Source organism: Carlito syrichta, unplaced genomic scaffold (assembly GCF_000164805.1).
Source record: "Carlito syrichta isolate Samal-C Ts95f unplaced genomic scaffold, Tarsius_syrichta-2.0.1 Scaffold314605, whole genome shotgun sequence".
NCBI lineage: Eukaryota > Metazoa > Chordata > Mammalia > Primates > Tarsiidae > Carlito > Carlito syrichta.
In genome coordinates, this window is record NW_007258701.1 from 48,856 (window position 1) to 65,970 (window position 17,115).

Below are 17,115 nucleotides of genomic sequence, written 5' to 3' on the forward strand. Positions count from 1 at the left end.
TGTAAAGACGAGGGCTCACCATCTTGCCCAGGCTGGTCTCAAACCCGCGGGCTCAGGCAATCCTCTTGCCTCGGCCTCCCAATGCGCTGGCATTATAGGATTGAGCCACCATGCCCGACCGAGAGTTATTTTCAAGGGAAAGGAAAATACCCTGTATTTCTTGAAATGAAGAATATATGGTCTGCATGGGTGTAGTTCCTGAGTGTCCGCCTTCTTTAGAGCTTATATTTTGTAGATTGAATAAATAAAAAACTTATTTGTGCCAAGGAATTAACTACATTTAATTAGCTGGTTGTAGTGGCTCACGCCTGTAATCCCAGCACATTGGGAGGTAGAGGTGAGAAAATTGCCAGAGTCCAGGAGTTCGAGACCAACCTGGATGATTTGGTGAGACTTGTCTCTACAATAAATAAAAAAATTAGCCAAATGTGGTGGCATGCACCTGTGGCTCCAGCTACTTGGAAAGCTGAGGCGGAAGGATTGCCTGAACCCAGCAGGTCAAGGCTACAGTGACTGTGAGTGGGCCACTGCACTCCATCCTGGGCAATAGAGTGAGATTCCCATTCAAAAATAAATAATGTTAATTTTGATTAAAGAAGAAGGTGAAGTGCTTCACCTTAAAGAAGAAGGTGAAGTGCTTCTCAAATTGTTTACTTTTTTTTAAAAAATAGATTGTATCATATAACCCAACAGAGAATTGCAGTGGCAACTTGCTTGATTTTATCATTTCTGAAAGTGAAAATATAAGCATAATAGTAATACTTTGAATTTTGCAAAAATAATTAGGAATATATAAGTGGTGTTTGCTGTTGTTGCTTTTTTTCTGTCTGTCGTTTAAACTTTCTTACGATAGAGAGAATATTAATGAGTAATACAAAAAGTAACTTAGTTTGCTATACAGGTATTTGCAAAATCCTAACTGTAGTCATAGTTTAATGGCATAGATGCCTGTTTTTGCTTTTAACTTTCTTGAGGCATGTGTAACTTAGAAATGTAAAGTTGAGTTAACAATCTTAATGTTGAAAAGATATCACAAGTTGATTTTCACATCTTAATAATCTTAATCACTAATATATATCATATACACATACACACACACACGCACACACAAATCACTAATATATACACACACGTAAAACTTGGTTACTGGGCAAAGTAACCAAAGTTCTGTTGGAATCTGGACATATATAAAAAATTTTTTGTTGTTGTTTTTTGTTTTTTGAGTTGGAGTCTCACTCTGTCACCCAGACTGGAGTGCAGTGGCCGCTCCCGGCCACCGCAGCCTCGACCTCCTAGGCTCCAGCGATCCTTCTCAGCCTTCCAAGTAGCTGGAACTACAGGTGCGCGCTACCACACCTGGCTAATTTTTTGGTTTATTGTGGAGATGAGGTCTCACCAAGTTGCCCAGGCAGGTCTCGAACCCGCGGGCTTGGCAATCCACTCACCTCAGCCTCCTAAGGCGCAGGATTACAGGCTGATTCACCAAGCCCAGCTATATATAAAAATTGTCAGGTATAAAAGAGCATTGTTTTCTAGCTGTTTTTAAGTTCATGGTGTTAGAAGCTTGTCCTTTTTAAAAATAGGATGAGACTATATTTTGATATTTACAAAAGAAAATCTGTGTAAATATACTCAAGTGATTTTTCTAAAGTGTTGATCGATTTATATTCATGTAAGATTAAACATATACTTCACAGGTTTAATGCTGGTAAGTTATCTTTGTACTTTATTAGTCTATTCAGAACTTGCTTTTTCCTGCCAGTTGATCCAGTCCCCTGTGACAACCCCTCTTGGGCTGATCATGTTGAAGACAACTTCAGAAGAGCTGGCTTGTCCCCGTGAGGATCTCAGTGTGGCTCGGAAGGAAGAGTTGCGGAAGCTGCTGCTGGACCAGGTGCAGACAGTTCTTGGGCTACTGACAGGTGAGCAGTTTGGTGGTGCCAAGAAACCAGCCTACAGATGCCTGGAACTCAAGCCTTGGCATTGAGCAGTTTTGAGATGTTGTTTGCGCTGTTCCTGAGATGGCATAAAAATGGAAAGAATTTAGTGTGACATTTCCAGCACCAATAGCATAATGTGTGGCACATAGTAGGACCTCAAAATAGATTTGTAACTTATTTTATTCACAGTCTTTCATTAATTGGTCTTCACTATAACTGTGACTAATGAGGTAGAGCCCAGGTCATAGGAATGTGATTATAGTGCCGATTATTGCATTATAAGTAAGGTGGGTAGCTAGCATTGTAGTTCAAATATTTGAATTTAAGATCAGGAGTAGGAAGATGTGAAAATTTTCCATTCTGGGTAGGAAAGTGAGGCAAGGAGTGGAGTCAGCTTCCCCTCTCTGCCCCTCGTGCACTGGGTCGTAGTTGTATATAGCATTTTGTCTCTTCTGCTTGATTAGAGCCTCATGAAAATGTGCAAAGGGTAAGAATAAACAAAGCAAACCACCAAATGAGATGGGAAGATTGGAGGAGAGTGGATTACCCTGAGTCCTGAGAGCTGGGACAGTTGGCTTGCTTGTCAGGCCCATGAGGCCCTTGAGGTGCCAGGAACCTGGGCTTGCTACTTGAAGAAATTGTGTAGTGGGAATGTTTTTTCTTCAGTTCCTGGATCCAGGTTTCTTCTTGGATGTCTAGGAACTTTATTTTTTTATTTGTCCAGTTTAGTGTTTGGTCTATGGTGTACACTTAAAATTGACAGAATGACTGATAAAGAGTGCAGTTGTCATTGGCCCCTCATCCTTCCTTAAAATTCCAGGGTAAACCCAGACCTCACAACATGTATTCATACAATGGCATCCCAACTAGAGTTAGGGACTATGTTCTGTACCTCTGTCCCATTGTGACTAGCAACATATTCAGTATTTTAAAAATTGAGATAAAATTCACATACTATAAAATTCACCATTTTACAGTGTAATAATTTAGTGGTTTTTAGTATATTCACAAGGTTGTATAACCATCACTACTATCTTAATTCCAGAACATTTTCATCACCCCCAAAATGAAACCCTGTACCCATTAGCAGTCATTTCCTGTTCTCCTCTGTCCCCAACTGCTGCCAACCACTAATCTACTTTATGTATGGATTTATCTATTTTAGACTTTTCATAAAAATGGAATCATGCAATATGTGTCCTTTTGTATCTGGTTTTTTTCACTTATAATGTTTTCAAGATTTGGAAAACATTATAAGTTGTAATATTACATTTTTGAGAATAATATATTTTTTAAAATGCTTATCATTATTTTATATGCCAGATTTTATAGGGGGTACAAAGAGGTATAAAACACAGTTCCTGCCCTTGGTCAATTTACATTTTTGTGGAGGAGAGAGAGGTAAATATAGGCAGTTAAAAAATGGCATTTTAAGAACTGTAAGCTGGGCTTGGTGGCTTAGTCTGTAATCCCAGCACTTTGGGAGGCCAAGGCGAGTGGATTGCCTGAACCCGCAGGTTCAAGGCCTGCCCAGGCAATTTGGCAAGACCTCGTCTCTACAATAAATCAAAAATTAGCCGGGCGTGGTAGTGCGCGTCTATAGTTTCAGCTACTTGGAATGCTGAGGTGGAAGGATCGCCAGAGCCCAGCAGGTCGAGGCTGCGGTGGCCAGGAGTGTGCCACTGTACTCCAGTCTGGGTGACAGTGATACTCTAACTAGAAAAAAAGAACTGTGATAGGGGTTTGTTTTATTTTCTGGCAATTCCCGGAGGAGGTATTAGCTGAATGGAATTTTGAGTGACACACAGGTAGCATTTAGTCTGGTGGAAAGGTCAAGTTAACATTTGGGGGAAAATAACATGTCAGAGGTTGAGAAAAGGCCACATGTTGAAGAAACAGTATAAAGTTCAGTATGGTGAAGCTTTGTGTGTGTGATAGGCTGAAGGTTGGGACAGACGAGGCTAGTGGGAGTGAGCAGAAACCAAGATTTCAGGGTTGTTTATTGGTTGAGGAACATAAGAGGATTAGTGGCAGGTTTATGGGGGAAGAAAAGTTGAGTTTGGGATATCAACTTGTCCAGAAGGAGGTGGATATGCAGGTCTGTGATTGCCTTGCCTTGTTTTTAAATTCCTATCTTGTGACGTATAGCTTGATATTTACAGTCAGTCAGAGTTTTAGGCCGAGAGACACTTGAGAGACTTTAGAATGTGTTTTCTTGAAGTCATGGCAGTAGATGAGTCACTCTACAGAGCAAAATGAGAGAAGAGGGCCAGTGAAGGAGGGAACCTGGAGAAAAATGTGTACTTAAGTGCTTCTTTCTCTGAGAATGGAGATAATAGTGAAAGAGATGGAATCAAGTTCAAAGAAACCAGAGAAAAGCCAGGAAAGAGTGGTGCCATAGGCTCAGGCACAAAGTGGTCAAGGAGGAAAGGAATTAAAGTGGCCATTGAAGGACATAGCAACCAGGTGACCTTGGCAAAGAGCAGTGTTGGTGGAAATAGTGGGGTGAAGTCACACTGCAAATAGTAGAGACCCAGAAGGTAGCTGGAGATAACGTAGAGAGGTATAACCATTAGTCAGAGGGAGGCACTCTGTATGGTATGTCGAGAGAGGATGTTTAAATACTGATGATTGTTTAAAAACATCAATAGACATTTTCTAAACCTGATTTTTGTATGTTGGACTTTCTCTTTTAAACTTTTTTCTCCTTTCCTGGTAGGTATCTTGGAGACTGTTTGGGACAAACACAGTGTTACTGCTGCCACTCCACCACCATCCCCAACCTCAGGAGAAAGTGGTATGGTCTGCTTGTCATCCATGGCATTCCTTTTTTTAAATGCAGTTGGGGCCTGGGCGCAATGACTCCTGCTTATAGTGCCAGCTGCTGGATAGACTGTGATGGGAGGATTGTTAGAGTTCCAGAGTTCGAGAACAGACTGAGCATAGTGTGACCTCATCTCTAAAAAAAATAAAAAATATTAGCCGAGTATGATGCTGAGCCAGTAGTTCCAGCTACTCGGAAGGCTGAAGCAGGAGGATCTCTTGAGCCTAGGAGTTGGAGATGGCAGTGAGGTAAGATTATATCACTGCACTCCAGCCTGGGCAACAGAGCGAGACCTCATCTCTAAAATAAAATAAATGCAAAAGTGGTCTCAGCAGGGTATAGCAATAGCTTATTTATGTCAGATACAGATGCCAATTCTTCCTTAATCTACGTTTGGCCTTTCTGCCCATGTTTTCTGAGTAGCTTGCTTTCTACAGTTCCTCATAAATACTTATACTTTTTAATATAATATTTTGAACAACACAGTTTGCTTCTTCCTTGCCCATCATGAAGATGGCTTCTTTGTTCTGTCATCCACCTTTGTCACCTTCAAGCTTTCTCTCCTAGTTTTTTGCCCTGATTTTTTCTTTTTCTCAATTATCCTGACTGTGTTGCTTGTGCTGAGATTAGCATGAGCCTTAAGGCTTGACAGATCTACTTTGTCAACCTCCGGGGTCATAGGAGGTGGGCAGCAAACTGAACCAGAGGACTTAGGAATAGGGACGTAGAATTCTTTCTTCCCCACTTGCCTAAAGACAGATTGGGGACCCGTGTGTGTGTGTAGTAGTCAGCATGGTATTTATACCAGTTAAGAGTAATTTGATAAAGCCTGGACATATTTGCAGTGGTTATTAGAATAGTTTACTGGTTGCTAATTTTGTCTATCATCATATTAATATATTTTTCACAGTGCAGAGTCCAGTTCATCTAAAGATGACTACTTTCAAGGATGAATGGAAAGAGGAAATTGTGTCTGAACAGGAAATTTCAGTTTCTGAATGCTTCTGTTTATACTCAGTGATCACACATGCTTTTCAAGTAGAGTACATCCTGTGAATTGGCACATATTTCTTCCTGTACTGTACTGTAAAGGTTGATGTGGCTAATGAGAAATATTTCTACATCTTCTCCTTTGCCCCAAGGAAATCAGCTGTTGAAATCAGATATCTCTAAGCCCATGCTGTTTTATGTAGCCTGTTGTTAATGTGTGGAAGTTGAAATTCATGCCAAGTTACTCTAAATTGAAAACATACATCAAGTTTGTAGGATTGCTCATAGAATACCAGTTTATTTCAAATTCTATTTATCATACTTGTATTAAAAACTATTAGAGAGTCGTTTGTCATACTACTTACATTAAAAACAGTTACAGAGTTCTAGGGGACATTAAAAGCCCATAGGGAATTGAACTTAATTGTATTTGGTTGCAGACCTTTATTCTTAAGGTGGATGATTGAGCCCAGCAGATTTATATTTTGCATATTTGAGTGATTAAAGAAAAATTTGCAGATGATTCAGAGATTTTATTTTATAAGTGAATAAACATACCTTGGAGTGTCTGCATTTGACTAATCTTTAAATTTGTCATTTCATTTAAACATTGTTTGCAAAGACTGTTTCTTTTGAAATAGATTTATTTTCGGATAGTTGAATACCAGCTTAGCGTCTAGTTTATTAGCAGCAGCAGTTCACTGCAGAAAAACTTATTTGTGTTTTATTTTTATTTTTTTATTTTTTGAGTTGGAGTTTCACTCCGTTGCCCAGACTGGAGTGCAGTGGCCGCTCCTGGCCACTGCAGCCTCGACCCGCTGGGCTTCGGTGATCCTTCCGCCTCAGCCTTCCAAGTAGCTGGAACTACAGGTGTGCGCTACCACGCCCGACTGATTTTTGATTTATTGTAGAGATGAGGTCTCACCAAGTTGCCCAGGTGGGTCTCGAACCCGCGGGCTCAAGCAGTCCACTCACCTCAGCCTCCCAAGGCGCGGGAGTATAGGCTGAGCCACCGAGCCCAACTTTATTTGTGTTTTAGTTAGCTTCATTCAGATATGTATTCTGAGCAGATATGTATTTCAGTTTCTGAATGCTTCTGTTTATACTCAATGATCACACATGCTTTTCAAGTAGAGTACATCCTGTGAATTGGCACATATTTCTTCCTGTACTGTACTGTAAAGGTTGATGTGGCTAATGAGAAATATTTCTACATCTTCTCCTTTGCCCCAAGGATAGACTTTATCCCCTTTGATAGACTTTATCTTCCTTAGGGCTGGTTTGGAGAATATCAGATAATATAGACGAAAATATATGCTTACCACTTTTGTGTGTTCCCTAGGTTTTATGAGGTTAGATGAAATATGAACTAATTTGATATTTCCATATAACAAAACCTAAAATATTGATACATACCTCATGAGAATTGCCTCCTAGACATTATTAAATTTTTTCCAAATGTTGAATTTTAGTATTTGAGGAAAAGTAAAATAAATTGAGACGGAGTGAGGAGTAGGGAGTTAGTAAGCTTTTAAGCCTGTATACTTCCTCTTTTAAAAATAACATTGCAAGTTCATGTTACAATATTTTTCTTTCTTTTTATGGTAATGTAAGTGAAGTAATCAGATCTTGCCTCATTATTTGGACAGTGCTGATGATTTAATCACCATTCATTTTGTTGATTTTACTCAACTGCCATTGTACATTGAGAAACCAAATTAAGCAGTAAAACTTCCAGAAAATTGTTTAGCTTTCTTGACCATAAACTCAGTTTTGTAGAGAAAATTTATTCTGAGAAACTTAGGGCCCAGAGAATCAGCCAAACTAATTTCTTAGCATACCCCATCAGCAGTCCCTGCTGGATGCTACCTACCCTGTGTGAACTCCTGTTGTGGCTCCCTGTGAGATGCAGTAACTCTGTTAGGCTTTTGTTCTCTTTTCCCATATGCTTTCTTTAAGTCTTCTGTCTGACCACTTTCTGAGAACAGAGTCCAGGGAGTAGGTCCTGCAACAACTACTGTTAACAGTCTGGATATAGAAAAAGCTTGGAAGAGGTGTGTGGGTTTTTCCTCAGCATAGTTCCCCAATTTGTTAATCTCTCTCTTCTGCTCACCACAGTAGTAGTTACTTCATTAGTCCAAACTGCTGTGAAGATGATGGTTTTACTTCTCGCTTACAAACAAGGAAAAGGGTTCATGGAGGGTAACTTGCCAAAGGTCACATTGCCAGTGATTGGTGGAGTGGGAACATGAACTAACTCCCCCTTCCTCCCCACTGAATGCTGGCATTCCAAGTCTAGGTGTGGTACTGGAAATGCTGCAGCATGAAGCAGAGTTTCATTCTGGGATAATTCCTTCCACTTTGATTACAGTATAATTTTTGAAAAACTCTCCCACAATCTATTAAAATATCTAAAATCATTTCAATTGAGTAAAACAATTTTTATTGAGAAATGACATTAAAATATTTGTTCTTTTGAGGACAAAAATGCAGATCTTCCACCTAAACAATTTTTACCTTTGCATAATCCTGTTCAACCTTTGTCCTTACACATTTATCTTTCTGTAGTTGCAGTCATGGTATACACATGCTATATGATTTTAGATTATGCACATTTTTCTATATTTCTTTTCTTTTTTTTTTTCGAGATAGGGACTCACTCTATTGCTCACCCTGGAGTGCAGATCCTAGCTCACTGCAGCCTTGACCTCCTGAACTCGAATGATCCTTCTATCTCAGTCTCCCAAGTAGCTTTGACAACAGGTGTGTGCACCACACCTGGATAATTTAAAAAATTTTTTTGTTTTGTAGAGACGAGATCTCACTGTGCTGCCCAAACTCGTCTTGAACTCTTGGGATTAAGTTATCCTTCTGCCTTGTCCTCTCAAAGTGCTGGGATTATAGGTGTGAGCCACCATACCTGGCCTTCTATATTCTTATTGCTTATTTTTCCTAACTGCATAATCTTTCCAGTTGACTTGCCTTTTGGAAGAAATTTTGACATGGAGGCAGACCTGGGTCTCAGTTTCAGCTCTGCCTCTTACTAGCTAAGAGATGTGGGGAAATAGTTTATCTGCCCGTGCTTTAGTTATTCTAACAGTCTGAAAATGTAGGTAATAATAATAATACCTACCTTAGAGTTTTGAGCATTAAGTGAGAATATTCACATAAACTTTTCAGTGTAGGGCCAAGCAAATATTAACACAACAAATGGTAGGTATTATTATTATTATTATTATTATTATCGTTTGATGTTTTGCTTTTTCCTCTTAGCAATTCTATTCTGGAAGAAAATTCTTCTAAGCCACGGAATAGGGACAGCTTTTGCTTCTTCTTTTAATAATGAAAATTAAACTCCTTAGTAATAAAATCAAAGTCTGGGTGCAGTGGCTCAAGCCTGTAATCCCAGCACTTTGGGAGGCCATGGTGAGAGGATTGCCTGAGCACAGAGGTTCAAGACAAGCCTGGGCAACTTGGGAAGACCTCGTCTCTACAGTGTATCAAAAAGAAAGTTAGCCAGGTGTGGTGGTGCATTCCTGTAGTTCCAGCTACATGGAAGACTGAGGCAGAAGGATCGCCTGAGCCCAGCGGGCCAACGCTGGGGTAGCTGTGAGCGTGCCACTGCACTCCAGTCTGGGCGACAGAGTGAGACTGACTTAAAAAAATGAAATAAAATAAAATACAATCACAAAATCTTCATTTTAATGGTGGATGAGATTGATGCTAAGAAAAATTAACTAACTTGTTCATATTCATCCAGCATTAGTTCAAGGAAGCAGTTATCGATAGATCTGAGAAACTCTGGAGGTCCCCTTGATCTTTCAGGGGGTCCCAAAGGTCAGATATGTGTTCGCAAAAATACTAAGACATTGCTTATCATTTTTAGTCTCATCTTCTCATGAGAATATAGAATAGAAAAGCTCATTCAGATTCTGCATTGCAATTAACCTTTAAGAAATTATTACTTGTCAGATTTTAATCTAAATTATAACATAGCCACAGTTATTTGAAAAGGCCACTAAAACACTTCTTTATTTTTCAATTGCATATCTTTTTCGTTTTCAATTGCGTATTGCTGGCTTTTCTTCATAGACTTTAAAGAAAACAATTATTGCACCAGAGTGAAGGCAGTAGCAGATGAGAGAATCTGCCTGTGTTTTAAACCAGAGGCTAAAGGGATTTTCAAAAATAAGAAGACAGTGCTATTCTTCTTAGTAATTTTTGGGGGTAAAATATAGTTGTTTTCATTTAAAAATGTTACTTATACTAACAGGTAATAGGTTTATTATTAAATGAATTAAATATTTAAATATTTCTCAGCTTTAATTTCTATTATGGCAAGTATTGTTCTTATGAATAACCCACAAAGGAGCTTTCTCTTTGGGATCCTTAGTAATTTTTAGGAGCGTTAAAGGAATTGTGAGACCCAAATGTTTGAGACCTGCTGCTGTAAAGGACACAATAAAATGTAAAAATTTACCCAGTAGCCAACCATACAGAAATAATGTCAAATAATATTTGGTGATATTCCACACATCTCTTTTTATGCAGATATAGATAAGACTTTATATTGGATAAATGGACAAGACAAAATAGCATTATATCATATTTTGTTATTTTTAATAAAAACAGTTAAATTTAGTTTTACTTGAGTTTAACAGAAGATAGTAAATGGAAGGAATTGCTTTTTCTACAAGAAATCTTAATTTCTAAAAGATAACCTCTAAGTTTAAGAAAAACATTATGAAAACCAGTTTCTTACTATGTTTTGATTTTATTTATTTTCCTTCTCTTTCTCCTCTTCCCCTTCTCATGCTTTAATTTTAGAACCTGTATTTTGGAACTTCTTGCTTATGAAAGATGAGAAAGTTAGGTAGCATAACCTTTATAATTCCTGGGTTTGTTTAGTCTTGAGTCTATATTGAAATCAGTGATGGTATTATCTTTTTGCCACAACTTTTTCATTCCTTAATTCTTAATTTTGATCTATCTTTTTATTTGCATTTCTTTGTGTAGTATCCCTAAGAAGAATTGGTGGAGTTATCTGAGTTTTTGCATGTTTCAGAAAATGTCACCTTTATACTCAAAGGAGAACCTTAGGTTTAGTCATACTTTGCCCCAGAACTGGTAGACAGTATACCTCTGTCTTCTGACTTTGAATGTTACTGTGGAGAAGTCTGGTTTGGATGTTTTCTCCTTTGTACGTGTGCTTTTTCTGCTTGCATTCCTTCCTCATTCCTAAAATTCTTAGTAGTGATTACTCCTGTTATTTTTTTCCTGGACAGGATGAGCCCTTTTGTAGAGACAGATCTTTATTTCAGGGAAATTTTCTTTTTGTTGTTGTTTTATATATTGTTTTAGTTTTAGATATTGATTTTATTTTGTTTTCCTTAAAATAATTTTAGTTTCTTTTCCCATTTCATTTTGTATAATTTCCTTTATTCTGATGCTTTCAAAACATTAAGTGAACATGAGTCACCTGAAGAGCTTAAAAGAACACAGATTCCTGAGGCCTGATACTTTGCATTTCTCATGGCTCTCAGGTTATGCTGCTGCTGATACAGATCCACAGATTATACCTTGAGTAGCTCAGCCGGTGGTTCTCAGATTTTTGGTCTGCAGAGTCCCTTTCCTCTTAAAAATTATTGAGAGGCCGGTCACAGTGGCTTACCCTATAATCCCATCACTTTGGGAAGCAGTGGTGGGAGGATTACCTGGGCAACCTGGTGAGACCTTATCCCTACAGTAAAAAAAAAAAAAATTAGGTGGGTGTGGTAGCACATGCCTGTAATTCCAGTTACTTGGAAGGCTGAGGTAGAAGGATCACCTGAGCCCAGCAGGTCAAGGCTGTGATGACGAAGGCCATGCCGCTGCATTCCAGCCTGGGTGACAGAGTGACACTCCAACTCAAAAAAAAAAAATTAAGCCAGGCTCGGTGGCTCAGCCTGTCATCCCGCACCTTTGGGAGGCTGAGGTGAGTGGATTGCCTGAGTCTGCGGGTTCGAGACCCGCCTGGGCAGTGAGACCTCATCTCTATAATAAATCAAAAAATCAGCCGGGCGTGGTAGCGCATGCCTGTAATTCCGGCTACTCGGAAGGCTGAGGCGGAAGGATCGCCGGAGCCCAGCAGGTCGAGGCTGCGGTGATCGGGAGCGACCACTGCACTCCAGTCTGGGCAACAGAGTGAGACGCCAACTCAAAAAAAAAAAAAAATAGAAAAAAAAAATTAATTGAAGTCCTCAAAAAGCTTTATGGATTATAATTTTTATAGTAAAACTTGATTCATTTAAAAATAACTGGGATGAACCCATTACATATTAACAGATAATATATTTTGATTAAAAAATGTATTTCCAAAGAAAGAAAAATTTACTAAAAAGAGTGGCATTCTTTTACATTTTTGTGGCTTAATACATGATAGCTTCTGCATTTTATCTGTTGCTGTATCACATGTAATGTAGCCTGGAAAGCTCCACTATAATGAAAGAGAAAGGAAAATAACATTTGAGTATTCTTTAAAAATAATTTTGAAAATTTGTTGTGGACTCTCCGGGGTTCTCAGATCAAACTTTGAGAACTTTTGCTTTTATATGTATATATACATAAATACATATCTATATGTGTGTGTGTATATATATATATTTTTAAATTTTTTTTAGTTGGAATCTCACCTTGTTGCCCAGGCTGGGGTGCAGTGGCACAATCATGGCTATCATAACCTTGATCTGCTGGGCTCAGGTGATCCTTCTGCCTCAAAATTCCAGGCAGCTGGAACTACAGGTGCATATCACTGTGCCCTGCTGATTTTTTTTGATTTAAGAGATAAGGCCTCGCCGAGTTGCCTAGGCTGGTCTTGAACTGCTGAGCTCAGGCAATCCTCTTTCCTCTGCCTTTCAAAGTTGGGATTATAGGCGTGAGCTGCTGTGCCTGACCTGTAATAATTCTTGTATTTAAATGTTTTAGACCAAAAGAGCAGATACTTAATCATAATGTCCTGTTCATAGTTCTTGAGTATCATTGGTTTATACAAGGCCCCTCTCATTATTTTTTTTTAAATTAATTCTCCTTCATTCCTATTCTTTTCCTATTCACCTTACCCACATTATATAGATAATATGTATCCTTTTCTGATGTGTTCTTATAAATACTTACTGTTTTGTATCCATGTATTTTATTTTATTTGTTTGTTTATTTTGAGTTGGAGTCTCACTCTGTTACCCAGACTGTAGTGCAGTGGCACGCTCCCGGCCACCACAGCCTTGATTTGCTGGGCTCCAGTGATCCTTCTGCCTCAGCCTTCCAAGTAGGCGCAACTACAGGTGCACACCATCACGCCCGACTAATTTTTGATTTATTGTTGAGATGAGGTCTTGCCAAGTTGCCCGGGCAGGTCTTGAACCCGTGGGCTCAGGCAATCCACTCACCTTGGCCTCCCAAAGTGCTGGGATTACAGGTTGAGCCATCAAGCCCAGCCTCCATGTATTTTAATTTGTGAATGGTGTGGTTATCCTTAATTCTGTTTCTTACTTTTATTCGCCTCTTTTTAAGGTCTCTCCAAGCTGTTGCTGTGCCCTTGGTTCATTGCTCTACGCACTGCATGATGTGATATGCATCCCCAGCATCTCCTATTCTGTTCCCCCAGTGAGGAACTCAGACTGCCTTCAACTCCCCACCTGCATTGTCCTCTACCAGTTCACTCATAGGCCTGTGTGAGAGTTGCTTTGGGAGCATAGCAGCAGGGCCTGGTCAGGTGAAAGGATATAAACAAATATCGAACAGGACTCCAGAGTGCCAGTTTTCCTCTTCAGCATGGCTGTTGCTCCTGCCAGTGCTGCATGAACATTCCTTTATCCATCCCCTGCCCTCATCACTTGGCACTCTCCAACATTTTAATCTTTTAAGTCTCTTTTTACTTTGTATTTTCTGATTACTAATGAATTTGGTGTCTCTTTATAGGCTTTTGAGTTTCTTCTTTTGAAAATTGTCTCTCCATATCAACTGCCTCTTTTTGTGATGGGGTTGTGTTTGTTGATGTGCAGTATTTTTCTTGTGTATTTTAATTTTTAGTCCTTTTTGGTGTTAGAAATTGTGCTGCATCTTGCAGTCTGTTTTCTGCCTGGTAACTTGCCCTTAATGTTTTTCATTAATTAGAAGATCTTAACTTTGATATTATTAAATTTATCAGTATTTTTTGTTAAGATTTTTGTTTTGGTTGTTTTGTCCCCTCCCCCAGTATTTTAATAAGATTTTTTTTCCTCCCTTGTACCTCAGATACTCTTGTCTTCTGTTGACTTTAAAGTTTTGTCTTTGGTTTAAGTCTTTAATTCATTTGGTGCCCAACTTTATATGTGGTGTTAGGGATTTTTATTTATTTATTTAGTGGTCATGTATCATTTTTTCCAAAAGCAATGTTATAATTTTGGGGAACAGTAGAAAGAAAAAAAAGATTAGGTAGGCACAGGGATTTATAGCCAGAGAATAGTCTCATCATATACCCACTACTGTCTCCTGGGAAACTGCTGTTCTACAAATCTCACTAAAACTAAATTTAAGTCAAAACAACAGAGATTATATCTAGATTTTTTTCCCACCAGGAATCTTACTTTGCTATGTTGTTAAGTTTTTCTAATTGACTATTAACATTGAGTATATGGATCTTATTTTTTTACTTCATAGATAGCAAACTGACCTTTTTTTGGGAAGGAGAATTATTTAAAATAGCTTATAAGAGATTTTGTGGTGGATGTCTTATTTTAATTTTCAGGTGACTTACTGAGTAACCTGTTGCAGAGTCCTAGCTCAGCCAAATTGTTGAATCAACCAATCCCCATCCTTGATGCGGAGAGTGAGTATATCTGTTCACTGGCCTTGGAGTGCCTGGCCCATCTCTTCAGTTGGATTCCTCTGTCTGCCAGCATCACCCCGTCCCTCCTCACCACCATCTTCCACTTTGCGCGCTTTGGCTGTGACATCCGGGCCAGAAAGATGGCATCAGTTAACGGCAGCAGCCAGAACTGTGTTTTGGGTCAGGAACGCGGCCGGCTTGGGGTTCTGGCCATGTCCTGCATCAACGAACTCATGTCCAAGAACTGTGTGCCTATGGAGTTTGAGGAGTATTTACTGCGTATGTTCCAGCAGACTTTCTACCTCCTGCAGAAAATCACCAAGGATAACAATGCCCACACAGTGAAGAGCAGGCTAGAAGAGCTCGATGAGAGGTAATGAAAACAGGTGTGGAGCCGGTGTGCCCCAAGAAAGGGCCTTGACTGTTTATCATGCTGTCTGCATAGTGTCTGTAATCCTCTTTGATTTCAGAATGTGGGGCTCCTGGTGAAGAACAGAAAGGTAGGTGTGTACCAGTAAGTCTGCAAGTAGCTGGAAGGGCTAGGGAGGTTGAGGGAAATGAGTGAGTTCAAAATGTGTTCATGGATTGTGTAGGTTGGTTGTCTTTTTTCCCCATCCGCCTCCTGTCCTCCCTTCCACTCCTCTCTCCCCCTCTTCCTCACTATTTGCCTGCAGGTCTGTGGTGGAGCAGGAACTGAGACTGCAGCTCATGTGTAGCCAAGAACAGGAGAAGAGATCCATGGAGGTACAGGAGTTACAATCGCCCTTTCTCACCTGGTGTTTCTTGTCAGTTTTTACTATTTGGCTTTTCTCAAGTAGACATCTTGAAGTGTATAGGGATGTTGTTGTTATCCTGAGTTTTACACCAATGGCACGTTTTAATCAAAAGATAGAGAGATGTTAATGTGGGCACAGGTATATTTCTTTGTGGGTTTTGTTTTTGTTTTGAGACAGTGTCTCATTCTGTCACTCATGCTGGAGTGAGGTGGTATAATCCTGGCTCACTGCAGCCTTAAACTCTTCTTGGCCTCAAGTGACCCTCCCATCTCAGCTCCCATGCCCAACTGGTTTTTTTATTTTTGTGGAGACAAGATCTCAATATGCTCCCCAGGTTGGTCTTGAACCCCTGGGTTCAAGCTGTCCTTCCACCTCAGCCTCCCAAAGTGCTGGGATTACAGGTGCGAGCCACCATGTCCAGCCTATATATTTTTTTTTTTATTGTCCTCTTGAACGGAGCCTAAAATTACCTAGCCTTTTTTTTCTTTAAGTACTCTAAAAGATGACTCCATCATGGTACTCTGAGTCAGGTTCTCATTATTTATTTCCCTTGTAGATGAGATCATTTGTATGTCTTATAAATTTCATTAACATGATGCTACTACTGAATAAAAATGAGAGAAATTGGAATCTTGTGAACAATCATGTTGATTGTTCAGAAACTTTCAAGCAGATAAGTCATATTGAATTAGTAAATATTTACAGATTGCATGGCAGCAAAAGTTGTTAATATTTTAATCTGAATAAAACAAAATATAAAGTCAGATGCCTAAAGTTAAGAAAGTTTTAGTGCTTTTTAAATTGGGCAGTTTTATTAAATTTTTCCAAAGTTAAAAAGTTGTTGCATAAGATTATTTTGGTTTGATTTATTATAAACATACTTTGTGCTTTGCATAATTATAAAGGAACTCATAATCTGATATGGTAGTATGTTTTTAAAAATTATTGGCGATAGCTTTCTATATGAATTTCAAGGCATCAGAATTCAGAGTTTTATATCCTTTCTTGCACTGCTTAAGAATCACTGTATTTTCTTCATATTTTAATGGTCTGTGTGTCTCATGTCAGTATTTCTTCATATGTTAATATAAAAAGATCTAGTTGCTTGTATGAACCAGCAAATACTAGTTGTTTTGACTTTAAGCCATAAGGTAGTTAAAGATATTTGTTGTGGCTTACATTTGGATAGTGTAGAAATGTCATAATGAATTTCATCTATGTACTGATTTTGTTATGTGTAACTTTTGTGCTCTTGGTTTTATATTTTAATCCTATGCTTCCTATTGCCCTGCGAAAGCTGAGAGGTGCCTGAGAGCAGAAAGGTGACATAATACTGTGTGCTTGCTTCCTGGCTCTGGGGTCCCTTACCACTAATTCTAAACAGCTCAGGCCACTCTCAGTTGTTTAGGAGCTGCTTAACCAGGTCCTTGGCTTTTCTTCTCTTCTACTGCCTTTCCCCCTAACTTCCTACTGTTCATTAGCACCTGTACCAGAAGGTGGGCAAGGGAAAGAAAATGAGGTGAAATAAAATCTGTAGTTTTAGCAACTGAACAGCCTTGTTTGTGTGTTTTTTTCTAATTGGGTTGGAGATTAAAATAAAATTTAAGATTGCTCCTTATTTTACCCATGGCTTCTCTTTCTTCTTTTTGTGGGTGGTAGGGAATTTAGTTTACCTTCCTAAAGAACAGTAAACTGGTTGGTGACTTTGAATATCCGTGTAAGACTATAATATAATACACA

The 17,115-nt window shown here is 39.0% G+C and overlaps 1 protein-coding gene across 1 annotated transcript in view; it reads left to right on the forward strand.

Annotated features, from left to right (window-relative positions):
• The window catches only part of XPO6 (exportin 6), a 102,682-nt gene that overhangs the window by 11,906 nt on the left and 73,661 nt on the right, over window positions 1–17,115 (forward strand). The window contains exons 4-6 of the mRNA XM_021719377.1: window positions 1,763–1,922; window positions 4,660–4,737; window positions 14,519–14,972. Coding sequence (XP_021575052.1) covers window positions 1,763–1,922; window positions 4,660–4,737; window positions 14,519–14,972 — 692 coding nt within the window. The remainder of the gene's footprint in view (window positions 1–1,762; window positions 1,923–4,659; window positions 4,738–14,518; window positions 14,973–17,115) is intronic.